The sequence below is a fragment of the Tachypleus tridentatus genome, chromosome 4 (assembly GCF_004210375.1).
Source record: "Tachypleus tridentatus isolate NWPU-2018 chromosome 4, ASM421037v1, whole genome shotgun sequence".
NCBI lineage: Eukaryota > Metazoa > Arthropoda > Merostomata > Xiphosura > Limulidae > Tachypleus > Tachypleus tridentatus.
The window spans coordinates 59,536,380-59,556,634 of record NC_134828.1 but is presented as its reverse complement, the minus strand read 5'-3'; the positions used below and the strand labels follow the sequence as shown (position 1 = coordinate 59,556,634).

The 20,255-nt window shown below is 32.6% G+C and overlaps 1 protein-coding gene across 1 annotated transcript in view; it reads right to left on the bottom strand.

Moving 5' to 3' along the window:
* The window catches only part of LOC143249217 (uncharacterized), a 36,667-nt gene extending 24,598 nt beyond the window's left edge, over nucleotides 1-12,069 (bottom strand). Inside the window, exon 1 of the mRNA XM_076498694.1 lies at nucleotides 10,949-12,069. Within this exon, the coding sequence (XP_076354809.1) occupies nucleotides 10,949-11,351 (403 nt within the window). The 5' untranslated portion in view covers nucleotides 11,352-12,069. The remainder of the gene's footprint in view (nucleotides 1-10,948) is intronic.
* Between the last annotated feature and the right edge of the window lie 8,186 nt (nucleotides 12,070-20,255).

The following is a 20,255-nucleotide window of genomic DNA, read 5'->3' as shown; positions in this document are numbered from 1 at the left end:
TTTAAACTCGAAATAGAAACTAAATCCCGTTAGTTGGGAATTTTGGGGCAAGTTTCAAGTTTTAATTATAGTTTCATAAGTTGATAGGATCAGACAAACAAATCAGAGAAAGTAAAATAGGAAAAATAGTTTTAACCTGAAAGCCTCTTTAAGATAACGATGACGCAAATCATATGTTATATCATTTTACATAAGAAATATAAACCTTGTAACCTTTTAGTAACCTTTGTTATAGACTAATAGTATTAAATTTGGGGCAAGTTTTAATTAAAGATTATTTTCCCCAATACTTATATCATTATTTTGAATATTTTATTTCGTTTTTATCCTCCATTTGTTCCATTCTTGATATCTACCTTCGATACTGTTTTTAAACAATTTTTCTATTTCATATGTTATATTTGTTTTACTTTTTCTTTTTCTCTCTATCATTTTCTCTTTTCTCTCTCTTGTCTATCCGTTTCAAATTAGAGTAGCGTTTCCTATGAAACATAAAACATTTTCTCTCCAAGTTTCTACATTAGAAACTGTAACTTAAATACCAATACTTTTTAGAAACAATCCACATATATTCTGAAACGGTCTGTCCCTCGGGTAGTCAGAGATAAGTTTAAGAACTTACAACGCTAAAATTTAGAATTCTATCACTCGCCGTGGACACAACGCCCATCAATCCATTATATGTAGCTTCGAGTTGAAATACAATGAGCAAAGATTATCACGTAAATTATAAGTATCACCAGTGAAACTGTCTGAATATATAATTTGCGTTATATCTGTTTGTAGTAATTATTTACCCCGGGTTTTACACAGATTTAAATAATTAAAACGGGGTGTCAGAGTACTTATTTCTATCATATCATATAGTATTGTGTGAATAATTATATCATGTCGTTCTATTTATTTCACTTCATAAGAATTTCATGGTGAGACATAAGATACAAAATAAGACTAACTATATATAACTACACAATTCTTGTTTTCAAATGAAGTTTATGATATTATTTATTGTTTTCAACAAGAAGGAATTATTTTGTTTACTGGAACGACATCTCAAGCACAGGAGCACTGAACGACCAGTTTAGAGACTTTTGGGTTTCAAGTTCCTAATTTTGAACTATTAATCAAAGAAAAGATAACCAACCAGCAACATCCTCAGCCAACAAATATTTCTTCTGTCTCTTTTTAATAGAATAACTGGATGCATTGTCACTTTCAAAAGCCCACAGCTGAAAGTACGGAACGTGTTCGACGATAATACATCTCGTGTCCGAGGTCTTTAGTTCGCAAACCAACACGTTGGGCGACATGACAAGTTTCTCTATTTTTAGAAATGTTTGTGACTTTACAATTTTTTTACATCAGTTAATTTTGTCAATAACAAGGTTTTAAATCTTCTTACTTTGTTATTACTATTAATAATGGCTCGGCATAGCCAGGTGGGTTAAGGCACTCGACTCATAATTTGAGGGTCGCGGGCTCAAATCCCCGTCACACCAAACATGCTATCCCTTTTAGCTGTTGGGGCGTTATAGTGTGACGGTCAGCCCCACTATTCGTTGGTAAAAGAGTAGCCCAAGAGTTGGCGGCGATGACTAGCTGCCTTCTATCTAGTCTTACACTACTAAATTAGGGACGGCTAGTACAGATAGGCCTTGTGTAGCTTTGTGCAAAATCAAAACAAACCAAAACTTTCAATAATTACCCTGAATACATATTACCTTACTATATAGAACAATGGATTAGAGAATACGAAAAAAACTCGTTATTTCTGAAATTAATTTATTTTAATATCAAACTCATCTTTCAGCGTTACTAATTCAGTAATAAACTAAGATGTACAAATTAGGAGATTCTTATTAAAGTGGTTAGTGTGAAGTCTCAATGTAAATTTAGCTTGTACATCGTATATAAATACAAGTGTTTATTATACATAAGAAATATAAGCTTTGCACCCTTTCGTTAATGTTTGTTATAGATTAAAATAGAGAAAAATAATCTTAACCTAAAAGCCTCTTCAAGATATAATGTGACTTGTTTAAATTCCAATTGATACTCTGAAAAAAATAAAACACATTAAAATGGTTTTCCTTATCATTCAAAGATAAATCCTATTGAAGAATAGAATTTAAGCTAGAAACGTCAAAGTAACAGAAAATGCATGGAAATCTCACGCCTTCGAATTCAGTATAAATGTGATATATACGTATAGTGTTGTGTGGAGCTATAAAGAACCATTTTCACTCGTGTAGTGTAAACGTTCCAAAACGTTTGGTTGATTTTCTAAATATGATGCAAAATCAATTACAAGTTCGTATTTAAAATAAATATAGGATCATCAGATGTTATTTTGCTAGACATACGAAATTATACTATCTCAATACTTCAGCCATAGCCTGCGTAAAGGCAACACTTAAGTCAGTATGATCGACGAATTTTCACCTAGTGACACAATGCTCTTAGTATCATTTGGTGATATCAAGACAACAGATGTAACTGATATATTTAAAGTTAATATAAGGATGTACGTTGAAAGATAATACACTACTAATAATAGTTGTCACCTAGAAATGTATTATAATTCTCTTATTAACTGAAAAGTAATGTTCATTGCTATTTTACATAAGAAAATGTATGTAATCTCTTAAAACATCAAAGAAAATTCTAAAATTATTGTCGTTGAGGGTATGATTTTGGACATGGATGGCATATGATAAAACGCCTCCCTTTATGACTCGCCTCACTGAAGACACACTACCGACTGGTCTAGATGTAACGAAAACAGAACAGCTTATTGTTATTGTTCAATATTTTTCATATATTTTAGTTCATTTGTTCGAATTAAGCACATATATTTTTTAATATATAACTATTGCATTCCTAATAACATTATATATTATTTGTTGTCCTGTACAATAAAATATTCTGTACAACACTTATGATGGTAATATATTTCTCATTTAGCTTATTAGAAACCTTTGGCCAATATGGTATTGCTACGAAATATTTTTTGCACAAATATTTTTTGGGTGTAAAGTTGTTACAAGACGTTTTAAACACTACATTGTAGAGAAGAGACATTGTAAAATAACAATTTCACATTTCATATATTTAGGGAAATGTCCTGTCACTTGCCCATGAATGTAAAGGGCAGTGAATTATCATGAATTTTGTTTAACATTTCCCATACTAGTTTGAAAATTTTGCCATTTTGTCTTGTAAGAAGTGTACTATCGCTAAAAGGATATTGTTGTTTTAAAGCAACCAAGACACGACCAATATGCTCTAGAAACAGTCTTTGTCTTTAGTTTAAACAAATGAAAAATTAGCTCAGCTCAAGTTCAGAACGTAGAAATGCTCTATTTTTTTTTTTTCGTTTCTAAAGAAAATGTTTCTTTATTTGCTTGCTTTACAATTTTAGTACAAGATCTACAACTCAATAGTTGTTCCTAACTTTGTAATAGTGGTACAAGGTCTACAACTCAATAGTTGTTCCTAACTTTGTAATAGTGGTACAAGATCTACAACTCAATAGTTGTTCCTAACTTTGTAATAGTGGTACAAGATCAACAACTCAATAGTTGTTCCTAACTTTGTAATAGTGGTACAAGATCTACAAGTAAATAGTTGTTCCTAACTTTGTAATAGTGGTACAAGATCTACAACTCAATAGTTGTTCCTAACTTTGTAATAGTGGTACAAGATCTACAACTCAATAGTTGTTCCTAACTTTGTAATAGTGGACTAACAGAAAACCTGTGAAACAATAACACTCACCGCTATCATCTTTTGGGCTATACGTCTCTGACCTAATATACAGTGGGATTTGACCGTCACTCTTATAACGCAACCACAGCACCAAAGTGCACAACGCGTTTCTGGGGCAACGGAACGCGACTATAACTCTCGGATTCACTAACCGAGAAAATTAATTCCTACTTCACGCTTGGCCCATGAAGAAACATATAGTTATATGTTAGAAACAAACAAGTGTCATCCGCAACAACGTGAAGTATTGATTTTTTAGAATTTTCAGCATGAACTTAGCACGGCCTCGTGGCTCAACGATAAGTCTGAGAATTTCTAACACTGAAAACAGGCTTTGATACTTGCGGAGGGCACATCACAGAAATTCTGTTGTGTGTCTTTGTGCTTAATAACAAACATAATCACAAATTTAGCATAACTTTGTTTGCAATAGTTAGAAAAGTTAAGTTTTAATATGTAATAAGTATTTCAAATAACAACAACTTAGAAGATTATTCAAAATTATTATTATGATAGAATTAGAACTTTTTCGATATCGCTTTATTCCCTTGAATTAGCTCACAGACATCTGATCTAAGCTTTTGTGAAATGTACTCAACGTTGTTCACGTCTGTACTACAAATAAACGAAGATATTATAACTGTTTATTTCTTGGTTAAATATTTTACTCCTAATAAACATTTCACTCAGTTCTTAATATTAGGTTGTTATTGAGATTACCAATGAGAGGTTTTCGAAGTCTTCATAAGATAAAGTGAATAATTTTTGTTTATACAACATTTCTGTATACAGGCATAGCACAGTTATTATTGTTAAAAATGGTTCTATTTATACAGCTTCATTTTTTACAGGTATAGCATGGCTATGATTGTGAAACATGGTTCCGGTTATAAAGCGTCATTGTTTAAAGCTATAGAAGAAGGTTCCTGATGAAGATGGCTTAGAGTACATAAAACTCGAAGAACTATATAATGATAAATTAGCACAATATAAATCGTTGTGTCAATTATTTTAATTAAAAATGTTGTTATTAAATACCGTTCTTTGAAAAATCTGAGAATCTGATGGTATCCATAAACTAGCATTAATCTAGCATGAGGACTGGCACTTTATGTTTTGTTTATTTTTTATGTATTATAACTAATTTTTAATATTTATATATATATATAACAGATGTCAAACGTAATGATATCACAGCATTAATTCAATGATTACCAAAAGATTAAACTCAAACAGAAGTATATAGAAGGCCAACATTGTACATTTTCTAACGAGCTATTACAGAGGTTGAGATTGTAATACCAAAACGATTTTTGAGCTTCATCACGTCGTTAAAGTCCATGTCGTGAAGTCTGTTGAAGCTCTGTATGATGACCCTGAATATTGACAGTAACCCTGCAACGTAGTTTCCATTACAAAAGGGTTCTATGGTAAGGTTGTTATGTTCAAATCACATACTACCTCCCAGCATGCTTTTTATAATCCACCTGATGTACTAGGATGACAGTTTTTACTTCAAGTTTCAACAGTTTGATTGTACGAAATTCCATAAGCTGCTTTTTCTGTATGTCTTAACACAGAATGGAATAAATAATCGTTTCATTCTTCTTTCATTCTTGACTTATATGATGGTTGAAGTAAAAGCATGACTGAAATCTTTATATTTTAGAATCCATGTCCTTTGGCCTCATTTCCAAACATAGATTGTTCTTGCTTATGTTATGTGTTGCTGTCTCGGACACGTAGACGGCTTTTGCTGTTATTGCTTGAATTCGTGAACGCTCATGTGTTACAAGACTCCATATTTTTCTTATCATGGCTTGTACTCAACTTCTTGCATATTTATTTCTGGTTGGTCCTGGTACTTCAAGTAAATTTATATTTTTTTCTATTTTAAATGTATTTAAATATAATGGATATTTTTTATTAATTCTGAACAAATCCTTATGATCTGAACGTACAAATTTTGTGTCGAAAAGAATGTTATATATACCTTTCCTAAAAGCGTTCAAATTTTGGTAACATTATCGAACTTAATGCTAAAATGTAGTCCTAATACATGTCATTCCATAAATATATAATGCCGATTGTGGTTGTCAAGTGGTTTGCTGCTTTGCATGTTCAAAATCGTAATATACTTAGATCTCTATATTTTTATTATCTCTCTATCTTTTAAACAGGGAATTATATTTCCTATAATCTAATAAGATATTATATAACTTTTTTTACAATCAAAGCTGCACTTATGTTACAAACACAACATTAAAAATGTCTGTATGACGTACCCATAATTGTTATCAAATTTTTAAAAAACGAATTATTTTCATTAACTCTAATTAGCAAACATAATACATAAATATGTATTATGTTTTATGTAAAATAAATACTTACTTTTATGTAAAATAAATTCACGTACAAAAAACGCAGACATTATTATTATGTAACTTTATCATATCCAACAAGGTCAGGCTTACATTTTAGCTTTTAAATACCGTATTTGGATATGTCATTATCTAAATGGTATCGACCAAGTTCGTGTACAATGACATCTTTTCTGAAATTCGGTCCTTCATCTTGATGACAAAAATAAGTGTTTCTACAGCATAAATCAGGAGTGTCAGCAACATAAGCTAAATCTAATGGAAGGTGTATTATTATAATCAGTTACTTGTTTTACATTATACTGAGAGAACAATAAATTTAGTTCTTTGAATTTTGTTAATAACCGTTATGAAACTTCTGGTGAGAAACCAATCATAAAGTATCTACTTGATGTTTCATCATAAAGCTTAAAAAGGGAAAACTTAATGTTTTATCTGTTTTCTACGTTCAGAAACTAAAACTCCGTTTTTTACTAAGCTCAAAAAGTAAAACTTGGTTCTTCTTCTCATTTACTAGTCAAAATTAATGTTTCATCTAGTTTATAAATAGTAGAAAGTGGTGTTTCACCTCGCCCATTACAACATATATGTATATAGTTTCAACATTTAAAAAACTGATGTTTTTAGTGAGTTCTAAAATGAAACAGTTGTACCTCTTCATATACTTGGTTCAAAATGTCAAACTTCATGTTTCATTTTGTTAACGAGGTTCAGGAAGTTTTGTTTGTTTGTATTTTGAATTTCGCGCAAAGCTACACGAGAGCTATCTGCTCTACCCGTTCGTAATTTAGCAGTGTAAGACTAGAAGGTAAGCCGTTAGTCATCACCACCCACCGCCAACTCTTGAGCTACTCTTTTACCAACGAATAGTCATATTATAACGCCCCCACAGCTTAAAGGGCGAGCATGTTTGGTGTAACGGGGATTCGAACCCGCGACCCTCGGATTATGAGTCGAGTGCCTAAATCCCCGGGCCGGTTCAGAAAGTAAATGATTTACTTTATCTTGTGGATTCAAAAGTAAAAGTTAGACTTATTTCTAATGCTTATTCGTAAACAAATTTTGAAGTTACAAAGTATGTTATCGTGAAGAAACGTCAATAGCAGGATGGCACGTATATTATTCTAAACAGTGGGTTATCTTAATTAAAAGTGGATTACGTGATATTACAAATTGTAAATTTCAATAAATATCATTGCATTGCTACGTAATAGACTACATTATTATACATCAGTCAGTCTTATCGTTCTGATTATTCTAATAACGTATATATTTTTATTTATTTGTTTCCTTGTTCTTCAATCATGTAGTTTAATCTTTCATTTCATGATGTTTTGATTATACCTATCATTGCTTCAGCTTATCTTCAGGATACAGTTCATTCGAATCTCGTAGGTGAACTTTAGTTTTTGTCTATAAACATTCAGTGTTTATTTGACAAATACGATTACAATCAACTTCATCGAAAAAATAAAAAGTTCCGGTTGTTGAATACACCTCAGTTTCGGTTAATATAACATATCTTAGAAACAAACGAATATTTTACTACACTCAGCTGCAAGAAACAATGTTTTCAAACAAGAAAATTATATAAACTACATATCAGCTGTTAAGCGCGTATAGGTTATACGATGTTCGGGAATGTAGGCACGTAAAAGCACTGAAACATTGTACTCTGGTAACTAATCAAAATTTCAATTGTGTTCCGTTTTTTACTTGTGTACAAGCCCTACAAATCATAAATAACCAAGCATTATAAATATTTTCACTTGGAATACAGGTTTTTACAGGTTGATAACTTGTTTTGTTCTGTTTTTATTGTTTCGTTACGAGAAGCATTAGAACGAAACTGATTTTTCATGGTGACTCGTGATAACGTTTTTAGGCTAAGACTGACGCACGCTCATCTTATGTAGTAGTCATGGTAACTTTTGTCGAAAACGCTAAGGTCTGAACCACGTAAACTGTACTCGGTTTCTCTGTCATTCATGACTGCTCTCATGCAGACGCGTTGTTATATGACAATTAGGGTATAGTTGCAAAATTAATCTTGAGAAATTTAAAGGTTATTCTGTTAATTCTGTTATGTGTTGTGATTTTGTATAAAAGCAATTTTGTTTAACGCGTTCATGACAACAAACTTAGAGTTAGCAAATTTAAAGAATTTGGAAATATTCAAATTCATAAACTATTTTTAACTAACGCGCTAGCCGTCCCTAATTTAGCAGTGTAAGACTAGAGGGAAGGAAGCTAGTCATTACCACCCACCGCCAACTCTTGGGTTACTTTTTTGCCAACGAATAGTGGGATTGACAGTCACATTATAAAACCTCCACAGCAGAAAGGGCAAGTATGTTTAATGTGACAGGGATGCAAACCCGTGATTCTTAGATTACGAGTCGAGCGCCCTAACCACCTAGCCATGCTGGGCGTTAATTTATATGATAAAGTAACATCTTTGTCTGAAATCCGAAAATCACTACCAACCAGAAGATGAAGATAAGTGATTTATAATTATAATAGGCCTCTAATAAAATAAAATACAACTTAAGGTTCATCTTGAATATCTTAAGTCTCATATCTGTGGTCATGTGGTAAGGCTATGGACTTATAACGCTAAAATCAATGGTTCGATTCCCCTTGGTGGACACAACAAACAGCTCGATGTGGCTTTGCTATAAGTAAAACACAAGCGTATCTTAGTTTTAGTTGTGTAGTTAAAAACCAGAGGAGAGTCAATGTCAATACATTTTGAGATATCTAACTGATAATATTGTTTCCATTTTAAAATATCATTATGATATTCATATGCTATATGCAACAATTTAAGTGTTTGTTATGGTGCCTTAAGTTCTAGTAAAAAAAATACTTATTTTGTTCCATTAACGAAGTTGTTTGATTTTTATAAATAATACTTAAACTTAACGATATATATTTTTATTACCCTAGATTGTACGATCAACCACAATGAGGACTAGTTGCTGAAATCTGACACAGGACACAATAAATAAATGTAACTTACAGTTGTAAATTTTATATTTTTCTTTTAATTATCATCAGGTTTTACGTTTCAATAGTTTTTCATATGCTTTCACAGGCGTTTTGTTTCTTAGAATTGTTCTGTCGATTTATCACATAAAACTTAAAATAATAACAAAGATAAAAATGTTACTTGTATTATTTATACTACTTGATTTATATCGAGATATTTATAACTTTTATCTTGTTGAATATTACATATGATTTTATATTGTTACTTAGTGTCTTGTTAAAGATTGCAAATGGCATCGTAGCTTTACCTATAGATTGCAAATGTCACTATAGCTCTGCGTACTGTTGGAGAGTTTTAGTAAAGTTATTTTCATAATTAAACTACTCTTATAACCAATATTAATAGATATAAACATTCACTGAAATCCATTTATATAAAGCACGCTTTAACTACTTCTAATTTATTTAATTAGCTACTTATCAAACAAACTACTGTTTAATGAAAAAATAACTTATTAAAGTTTATATTTACATAGAAATTTGAATTCTTTTCTAACAACGTGGCTTAATATTGTTTTTAATCCTCGAATGTAAAAAAACTAAAAATATTGTGGTCATTATAGCTCTAATAAGAAAAAGAAATATTTTTGATTATTCGCTCGTTATATGAATAACGAAAAAACCAATTGAAACAAATAATGAAAAAATCCCAATTGAAACAAATCAAGACTCGTTTGTCATGACGAAAACCAGACATTGATTTGACATTTGAAGACTGCCCATAACTTATCAGCTGTCGTTTAATATTATGAGTAATCTAAACTGTGGTTTTAATCATTAATTATTTCAGTTAGTTTGAGTGTGTTCAGTATGATCTTAGTTTATTAGAAAAATGCTTCAACATTTAGTTTACTTGCCACACACTGAAGTACAAGGTAAAGGACCACGTTTAAAAGGAAAAGGTGACCCGGAATGGCCAGGTGGGTTAAGGTGTGCGACTCGTAATCCGAGGGTCGTGGGTTCGCATTCCCGTCACACTAAACATGCTCGCCCTTTCAGCCGTGGGGGCGTTATAATGTTACGGCCAATCCCAGTATTCGTTGGTAAAAGAGTAGCCCAAAAGGTGGCGGTGGGTGGTGATGACTAGCTGCCTTCCCTCTAGTCTTACACTGCAAAATTAGGGACAGCTAGCGCAGATAGCCCTCGAGTAGCTTTGCGCGAAATTCAAAAACAAACAAGGAAAAGGCATAATATATTATAAGATTAAAGGACCAAAATAAATTATTACAGATGCTATAACTGTTAAAGTAAAAAATAATAATAATTAAACACTTGATTCAGAATACATCATAACTGGATTATATAGTGTACTATGATTATTTTCTTAAGACGAATTTACACAAGCAACGCAAGGTTACACAAATAAGAGTAAAACACTTAATTTAGTGTGTGGTATAACGGTTTAGAGATTTGCACATTGTGATACTGTTTCTTCCAGTACCGATAGTCCAAAGTTGACAAAATCGATAAGAAAATTGCTGTGACATTTAAAACCCATTTGCGGATTAATATGATGTTTTTTAGGTAATTCCGCTGAATTATTGGAGCTTTCAATTATTGCAAAATTAATTTACTAAATTTTATTTCACTCATTGATAAGTCATGTTTCATTTTCAATAAACACTAGGGGAAAATATTTCATTTGAGAGTAAAATTATGAATCATACAGTTGTAAATGATTTATATATTTCAGTAAACTGGCGAAGATTACTTAACCCGAATGTTGCAGACTTTCAAAACGAACATACCTTCGCTTTCAGATTGGCTATCCACTTGGCAGTTCTCTAAATCTTCGCGTGTGTCAGTCTCTGAATCTTCATCTTGAACGGTAGCTAAGGGGCTACTATCAGGAATCACCGTGACTTCAGTTGACCAATGGTCAGCACAGGTGGGATTTTGTAACCAGGCATGTTGTGTGGACGATGTTGAACAAGTATTACTTATATTAAATTTTTCACGGTCTTCTGACACTATGGGAAGTGTGCTACAAGTCGAATTGCTTCGATTGACCATTGGCCAAGCTTGGTTTGAGTTCGTCGTTGGCTGTCTAGACAGTAAGTTTTCTATAAAAAACTCTGAGGCCATCGACGGAGAGGCCTTGATGGTGCTAGTCCTCAGATCTGTCCCACTAGTTTGTTCTTCTGTACTCATCCTTAGTGTTATTAGAACAAGTAACCACAGAATATCAATGTCTCTAAAAAAAAGGATATCTTTTATTCGCTTTAGTCCATCCTGTCACTGCTGATCATGTCGACTGTATTGTTAGACTTGAAGATTCTTCTCGTTTCTGAACAGTTTGTCTCACCATGACTCAAAGCTTAACGTCCCCGTGACATTATCACCTCCCCGGCTCCTCCCCAGAGTTGGTCCTGCCTCTTAGTGGTAGTTGTACATTTGGAGTCTTCAACTATATCTGGTAGCACTTAGCCTATTTGCCATTGGCCTCTGCTGGCAACCACGCTGACATTTGGCGACTGATGAATTGATTTTAAGAAGTGTTTAATGACCTGCTGCGATATGAAATGGGCAATTAAGTGGGGGCCTATTTGCGACGTTGCTTAGGACGGCTCGTTAGCTTCTTGGGGGCCGGAAACGGAACAGCAAGCACATCGCCCCATCACCACACTTGGCATCGAGTGTCTGCTGTCGGGGAATTGGAATCATAAACAGGGAAATTTATTAATTCGTTCGCGTCACATCGAAGACCATTAGGATACTATTTTAAACAGGCTCAACCAAGCTAGTTCTTTCCCGACTCTAAGCAATTTAAAACCGCTTCTGCATAGTAATTAATCATTCCGCTTCAAGTACTTCTCTAGAGCTCGTAATCTTAGCTGTCTTGTTATCTCCAACTTAATTGGCAACTGTGTCCTAATGTTAACAGTTAAAACTGTCGGGTTTTTTGCTGGTGATGAAGGGAGGACATTCATGAGCGGAACGCCTCCAACTTTACAGCTACACCCAATGCCTACTTTCTAACTCAACTACAGCCACTAAACCAAAGACACTTCTTGCGTTTTCAAACACAGATTGTATGTAAAAGTACATCTTTACGTGGTATTAACTGCTTTGCCAAGGATATATTGGTATTTAAATTCCTTCTTAGCGCATAATTCTATTAGCGCTCGCTGCGACCTTAAATTAACGGCAACTTTTTTGCCCATGTTTTAGTATTTTTGTGTGCACTTAATTTATTAAATTTAAATATTGTTAATAATGGCAAAATATTTTTCAGTTTAAAATGGATTATATATATATTTTGTTTCATGTTTCAAAAATAACTTAAAGTACTACCACCACTTATTTAAATTACGATTACTTTAAAGTTATGAGTAAAGTGGAACTTGCTGTTCACGTAGTAAAGATGTTTTGACAAAGTCAGCATAATCACAATGATTTGTTTCTTTTCTTTCTATGCCCGGTATGGCCAGATGGCTAAGGCACTCGATTCGTAATTCGCTGGTTCAAATCCCGGTCACACCAAACATGCTCGCCCTTTTAGCCGTGAGGGCGTTATAATGTGACGCTCAATCCCACTATAGGCTAGTAAACGAGTAGGCCAAGAGTTGGTGGCAGGTTGTGGTGACTAGCTGCTTTCCCTCTAGTCTTACACTATTAAATTAGAGACAGCTAGCGCATATAACCTTCGTGCAGCTTTGCCGCGAAATTGAAAACAAACCAAGCTTTTCTTTTTCGCAAATCGAAATCAAATTACCTGTGGAAATCAGTTTCAAGATGTCGCTGTTATATTTCTTTTTTTAACACTGGTCTTCTCAGGTAGGCAAATTAATTCATAATTTGTCGGTAATTTTCAAATTTTCTCTAAAATAATGTGGCTTATAAAATTCGAATACTAATAAGTGAAGCTGAATTCATACTTAAATACAGATAAATATTAACTGCCTGCTTAAAGTGTGATTTCTAAGATTCTCACATTTCGAGTACTTAGGAATTTTCAAAATTCGTTTTCAGGTATTACAAGAAATACAGATTTAGATATTTCTTTCCAATATACCTGTTGGCTAGGTTTGTCCAGAGTACCGTTCGTTTCGCAGGCTTATGGCGCAGTTTTCTTGTCTGTTGTTGAGCGCAAGACATTTGAAATACTTGTCATAAGAGGTTTATATTATCTCTTTTAACAAGTTTTTCATATTTATTTGAAACTTAAAATTATATATGCATAATTCATTCCTTTATTTGTTCACTCCAAAGGCTTGAAATAGATTGAGTCGAAATCGAGAGGTAGTTTCGCAACGCTTTTTTCATTTCCATGAAATCATATTTAAACATTAAATAAAACAATACAACGACAAAAAATATTCTTGGTACTTTGATATAGTTAATAAGACATAAAGAATTTACCAACTGTTAATATCGGTGAGAGAAAACAATGATGAGACTCACATCAACAATATAGCAGCGGATTGAGTAAAAGTATTATTAGCTGTTAAATGGATTACTGTAGCACTCCGAACGTTCCGCAGTTAAAAGGAAAATATAATTAAAAAATATTGTTGTTACAATCAGGAAAGTGATTATTTCTGTTGATTCATATTGAACAGTTCTCTTACACAAATTAAAGTCTACATGTTGATGGTGATAAATTTGTTTTTTTTAAATAAATAAGTTTTCCTGTAGATAAGGCGGTTTCAAAAATCTTACCTCGAGTCTTTACACACGAGTATCGGCTACTAAATTTACGATGTTTGTTGAGAAATTTTCCAGGAGTATATACGATATGTGATTTTATAATAGTTGAGATTTAAAAATGATTTCAAACATGGATTAACTTGCCTCTGAAAATAACTTCTAGACGATATTTATCTCCTGATGGCTCAGAGGTGAGCTTGACGAAACTTCTGACGCTACAATTCGGACTCTTGCAGTGAACAAAGTGTAGACAACCCATATTGCATCTTTGATTTTGAAAACAGGCAAACATTATGCGTTAAGATTCTTCTGTTTTAATATTAATTAAATTTTCGCATGAGAGTTGGTTCCCTTTGATCTTTATTCTTAGTGGGTTTGTTTTTTTTGTGTGTGTGTGCCATCAATAACGAGAGTCTGGGAAACACGGTCCACTTCTATCCACTGTGCACTATGAGGTTACGGCTGGCGACAACATTCGTCATAGAGAGACAGCCCGACAGTTCAGCGAGCCGTCGCCGACATAACCCGGGAGCTTATGTCTAAACACAAGTACAGGTCTCAGCTTTCTCAATGACCCCTTCTAAGGGTGGTCTTACCATCATTTATAGATTTGTGACCATTAAGCAATGAGCATTAAAATCTCATTGTGATTTGTAAACATTTTAATTGAATTTTTAAAGTTCGTATTACATATACATAGTGTCCAGTGATGAACAACAGAAGGAACTAATGTTCGTATCTTTGATATAAAATGTATTAATATTTTGTCGATCGTCTGTATCGTGAAGAGTTGTATTTATAGAAGCAGTATCAGCATAGCTAATAATTATTGATAACTTCTTAGCTTTCAAACATTACAAGAACCTCGGGCTTAGGAAAGATAAACATCTATATTAATTTGGCATATAAGTTGAGATACGAAAACTTTGTTACAGTTATTACAGAGTGTCGATTGCAGCTGTTGGAGCTGAGGTTCTGTGATTTGTGACGTTTTACCACAAAAAAAAGAAAGAAAAATCGTGCTTCTCATCTTAGGGCTGTAGGTGCGTTATAAGAATGACTATCAAATCCCACTATTGGATTTGTAAAGAAAAAAATTAAGAATTGGCAGTGGGTGCTTTAGACCAGTTGCCATTCCTCCAGTCTATCACTCAAAAGTTAGAGAATGGTGTCTTACATATGTACAATATAGTTTTGTTGGAAATAGAAGAAGAATAGAGGGTATTCAGAGTGTAGGTTAACTTATGTATTAGAAGTAGGAGCAGTGATCCTCTGCTACAAAATCTTCTAAATTAGATTAGACCAACAGACAAATATTGGTGAATAAGTTAGGTTGTACATTATGCACTCTAATACTTCGTACATTTGAAGTAAGCCTAAATTAAGTGAACGTAACTTTCGTGCACTCTGTACGAATGACTTTCACGTGTTTATAATAGATAAATTGAGTGTGGTGACGTGACTTTGTAGTTCTCATGAAACCATTTTTACCATACACGACGGGAAGGAAAGCCCGGTATATTAAAAACTTGAGTATAATCTTTCATTGTATTATTAGAGCATTACAGTATTGAGCAGTTAAGTTAATAGGTCTTTTAAAGTCACCATACAAATGGAATGCTAATATTTAACTACTGGTAACACAGAAAGCAATCTACTAAACTTTTAACGAATATATAATTACAATGTAATTCTTTAAACTAAAGTATAAAGTAATTACTGTTTGTTTATGATCATGTTTTGGTGTCAGAAACAAAACTAATATACACAAAAAACGGAAAGAAAATTAAATGCACAGCGTGTTTATTACTGGTATGAAGTTACTGTAAAAACAAACTGCCCAATCTGCAAGAATATTGGTTAACATATCTTACGTAGTGTAAATGTAATAAAAAGGTTTAACGGAACACTTCTCGTGTTTTAATGTTTTCTCTAGTGTAGAAGACGCCAGCAAAATCATTTTGTACAACTTTTTCAGTGAAACTAAAAACTTAGCTTATATATATATACAAATTTCTAGCTACAAAATTCAGGTTCATACATATGGGTGTATTTTGAAGGAGAGTATAGGACCATCATACATACAAATAGTTCTTATACAAACATATTTTGTTTAAAAGCATATGGGGAACAAGTGCCCTGTAGGCGAATCTAAACATGGTCAAACTTCGTAAGACGTTATTGGACCTAAATTTCTTCAAAATATTTGCAACAAGCTAGATAGTTTAAATAAAACAAGAAAGCTACTCAACAGCACCCACCGCCAACTCGTAAGCTTTTTCTCTCGTACAACAGCACACCTCTGTTATAGCGCACCTACGGAATGAGTGCCTGAGAAACGGGACACGAACTTTTAACAAAAGGAAATAAGTTTAGTAAAGTGCACTCGGCAAACTTTCAGTACAAGCTCAGTTGCTCTGGTCACTTCATTTAATTCAAGCTTATGTCTGTATAATATCAGTTCCTTTAATTTCCAGATTTCTCTCTTTATTGGCTCTTTAAACATTCTTGAGATACTCTTTAATCGTCACTTAATCACAGATTGAAATTGCATAGTACTTAATATTTACTTGTTTCAAACATTCGTTTTTCCTTGTTATACACTTATAGAGACAGTGCACTACCCATTCCATGTAACGGATCCCATACTTGGAGTCCCCCGTTGAGACAGCGGTAAGTTTACGAATTTACAGCGGTAACATTAAGGATTCGATTATCCTTGGTGGACACAGAAGTTAGCCCGATGTGGCTTTGCTGTAAGCTTACACATACTTGAACCACTGGTGTGGGTACGTTGTATAGGAGCTACTTAAAATCGTTACCTTATCCGTAAAAACAACAGTCTTTTTCCATAATTATACACTGAAATAAATATTCCATTAGAAACATTTTGATACTGTATAAGTCTTGCGTCAATATTATAAGCCCTAAATATTGAAATTTTAATATTCCTTTAAATTTATACAGATAAAACTATTTTAGTTAAAACATAAATTAGGGAAAGTTGATTTGTGATAAGCTCCAAAAAAGTAATAATATTATCCATTATTAACAACAGTATAAAAAGGTAACAGTTTTCATTTCATATACAAGTGTTATAGTTAACTGTTTATATGCTAAAATTTCTCAATAAATACAAAAGTATTGTTAACAAAGCTATTGGGAGCAAGACAACTGTCGGTAGGAGGGACAGTTACCGCCTTTTAACGGTTAACCTCTGAATAGATAAGTATCAAATTAGCTTTGATCAAATAGAAGAAATAATAATATTACAAATGAGTTCTAAAATATTAGCAATTTACTTACTAAATGGAAATGAAAATTGTTAACAGGCTTTTGGATTAAAATCTAGACAATCATCCTTTAAAGATTATGTATTAATTTTTCTCTTGGGAATTTGGATTGCTCTAATCTTGTGACTGGCAGTTGTCCCAGACTCTATATATTATATAAAAAATTGATTAAAAGAAATAAGACATTTTAATTTCATTTTTTCTTAAAATGGTGCAAGAATATGTTAGTAATCAATGGAGCAAAACTAAAACCGAAGATCACCCAATCTTTCTCTTCAAATATGTGTTTATTGAAAATTAAATACAAGTATATCATTTTTATTCTCATTAACTTCCCAAGGCACGTCCCGAGGAACATTCTTATCGCTGTAAACTAAACCAGTACTGATATTAATTATTTCATTTAAGGGAATATTCATAAAAAGTGATTCATCATCAGTGATAGAATTGATAAGAAATTATGAGAAAAAGTCAAGAAAAGTATACTAATATCACACTATGTCTGCTATATTCAGCTCTGACGAGACCTTTCGTCATTAAGAGAAGGTCACTAGAATACAAGAGACATAGTGTAGGGCACCAGATTCACATCGTAAATTAATTAAATCAATAAACATATGAAATGTTTTATTGAAAGGGAAGTTCATAAAAAATTGTCCATGTTAAGACAAAGAGAAAAACATCTCACACCGTAATCTAAATCAATACAGATAGTTTTCAACAATCGACTTCATTTTTAAAGTACCAAAACTAATTTACTAGGTATTCTCAATATACTTAAGCCTTAGCTCTCTTTTACTCAGATGGCATATTCATCATTAGTCCGTTCTAAAACCTTAAACCAATTAGAATGAACAACATTCGCTCAGGTCGTGTTCAAATAGGATGTTAGGTGAGCGAGTTCTTTTTCATTTGCATCAACAGTTTCTTATAGTTGAACTAATGTAGCGTTGACCACAGCAAGGATATTAACTACGTATAATAATTATAAGCAGGAATCCGGCCTTAAGTTTACAAATAAAACAACCCTAAACAACAAGAATGTTTTAAACAACCATCTTAATTGTCTCTCCGGGTACACCCTTCAATTGATATTTTTCAACTTATTCTTTTAATAATTAAAGAATACCTACACACTTATGGCAAGCAAATGATAATTTATACGTGGTATAGTAACGCATCCTTCATATAAATATTTACGTAGATTTGTATAAGAATTGATTAATATTAATAAATTATTTATGTGAAATCTCGTAAATTCTAAATATTTATACACGTGACGAAACAATATTTTAACTAGATTTTCCTTGAAAATATTTGGAATGCGACTTGTCAAATGAATGAACATTCAAATACCTGTTTTCGTATGATACGCTTCATATTTGAACTGACTATTATTATTATTGATCAAAGTGTCCGGAAATGAAAATTTGTGTTCTTGCTGATACTACACAGGGAACTTCACACTGATATGTCTACTGATCAAATACTGAGGAAACTTGGAAGCTTGGTTAGAGTTGTTAAACATGATAAAAGCTGAAATTGCCATCTACACACAAACGATAGTAAAATGGTTTACTCTATGTGTTTTTCATAATAATACGAAACAATGAAGTGACCAAAGATGGTGTTAATCTCGAACCCGTAGCAATACCATCGACCTGGTTAAAAAATTCCTTAGTAGTAAAGTTTATTAATTTCGGGAAAAACGATTTAGGAATTTGTTGGAATGAACGTTGTAAATCAAATCACAATTAAGGTGTGTGGTCTTACTTAAGGTGTGTGGTCTTACTTAAGGGTATTTTTGTATATAATGTTTCCACATCAAAGCTGCAATAATACACACTACTGTTAAACTTCAACTGTTCTTTTTTATGAAGATTTTTAAAGTTGTCTTTTAGAGTATATTCAATGGTAGTAAAATTGTTAAACCTTCTTGGTTTAATGCTCAAACACGTCATGCTATAAACTTAATCAAAACAGAACGAAGCGTTTGTTCAAAGAAATGCTTGTAAAATTTATTCATGTCGAAACTAGAATGAAACAACTCACGCTATAATCTAATTCGTTAGAGATAATAATTGTTATATTTAAAAGTACAGCGGTAAGTCTAAGAATTTACAACGCTAACATCAGGTGTTCGATTCCCCTCGGTGGGCTCAGCAGATAGCCTGATGTGGCTTTGCTATAAGAAAACACATACGAGTAGTTTTATCTAAAGAAGTACTCTTAAAGAGTGAACCAACATAAAAAATAGAAGGAAACATTTATTGCCGTACATCAAATAACTACAGACAATAATCGGGTTATCAAAAAAATCTTAAAAATGATTCGCATGAAGAGTAGAAAGAAACGCTATAATCTAATTCTGTAAATATATTAAACGTTTTTTTCTTAAGAAGTGTTTGTAAAATGATGATTTAACATGATAACTAACAAAACAATTCAGGAAAAAGAATAAAATCAGTGCACTTACTGATCGTTTTGTCTATAGAAATGTTCGTAAAAAGTGATTCAAGTCTAGCAAGAAATCAATAAGATGATGAACTTATGTAAAAACAGATATTAAAACGTTCTGCCTAAAGACATCTTCGTAAACATTTATCAACAGGAAAACTAAAACGAGACATATGCTATGAGGTACATCAACAAAGACACTAATCGTTTAATATAGAAGAATGTTCGTTAAAAGTGACTTAACATCGATACTACCAAGAAACACTTCATGTCATACTGCGTGTAAAACGGATATTAATAATTTCATCTGAAGAAACGATTGTAAAAAGTGACTAGACATGAAAACTAGCAAAATTACTTTCTATCTAAACTAAATGAATGAAAATAGAATTAAAGTTTGAAGTAGCAAATATAAGAGTTATGAATGAAAGTAAAGAAAATCGCAATATGTCGCCCTAAAAATGCCTGCTACAACCAGTGGCGACTAGAAGGAATTTGACCAATATCAAAATTTATTAAGCAGCTTGGATAAAACTGGTATTAAGAGTTTTATCGGAAGAAATGTTTGTAAAATAAAGTTGTTCATCACTGATGTTTCTTTACTGATAACACTTAAAGTTATTCAAGGGTTATCTGTACTAGCTCTCTCTAATGT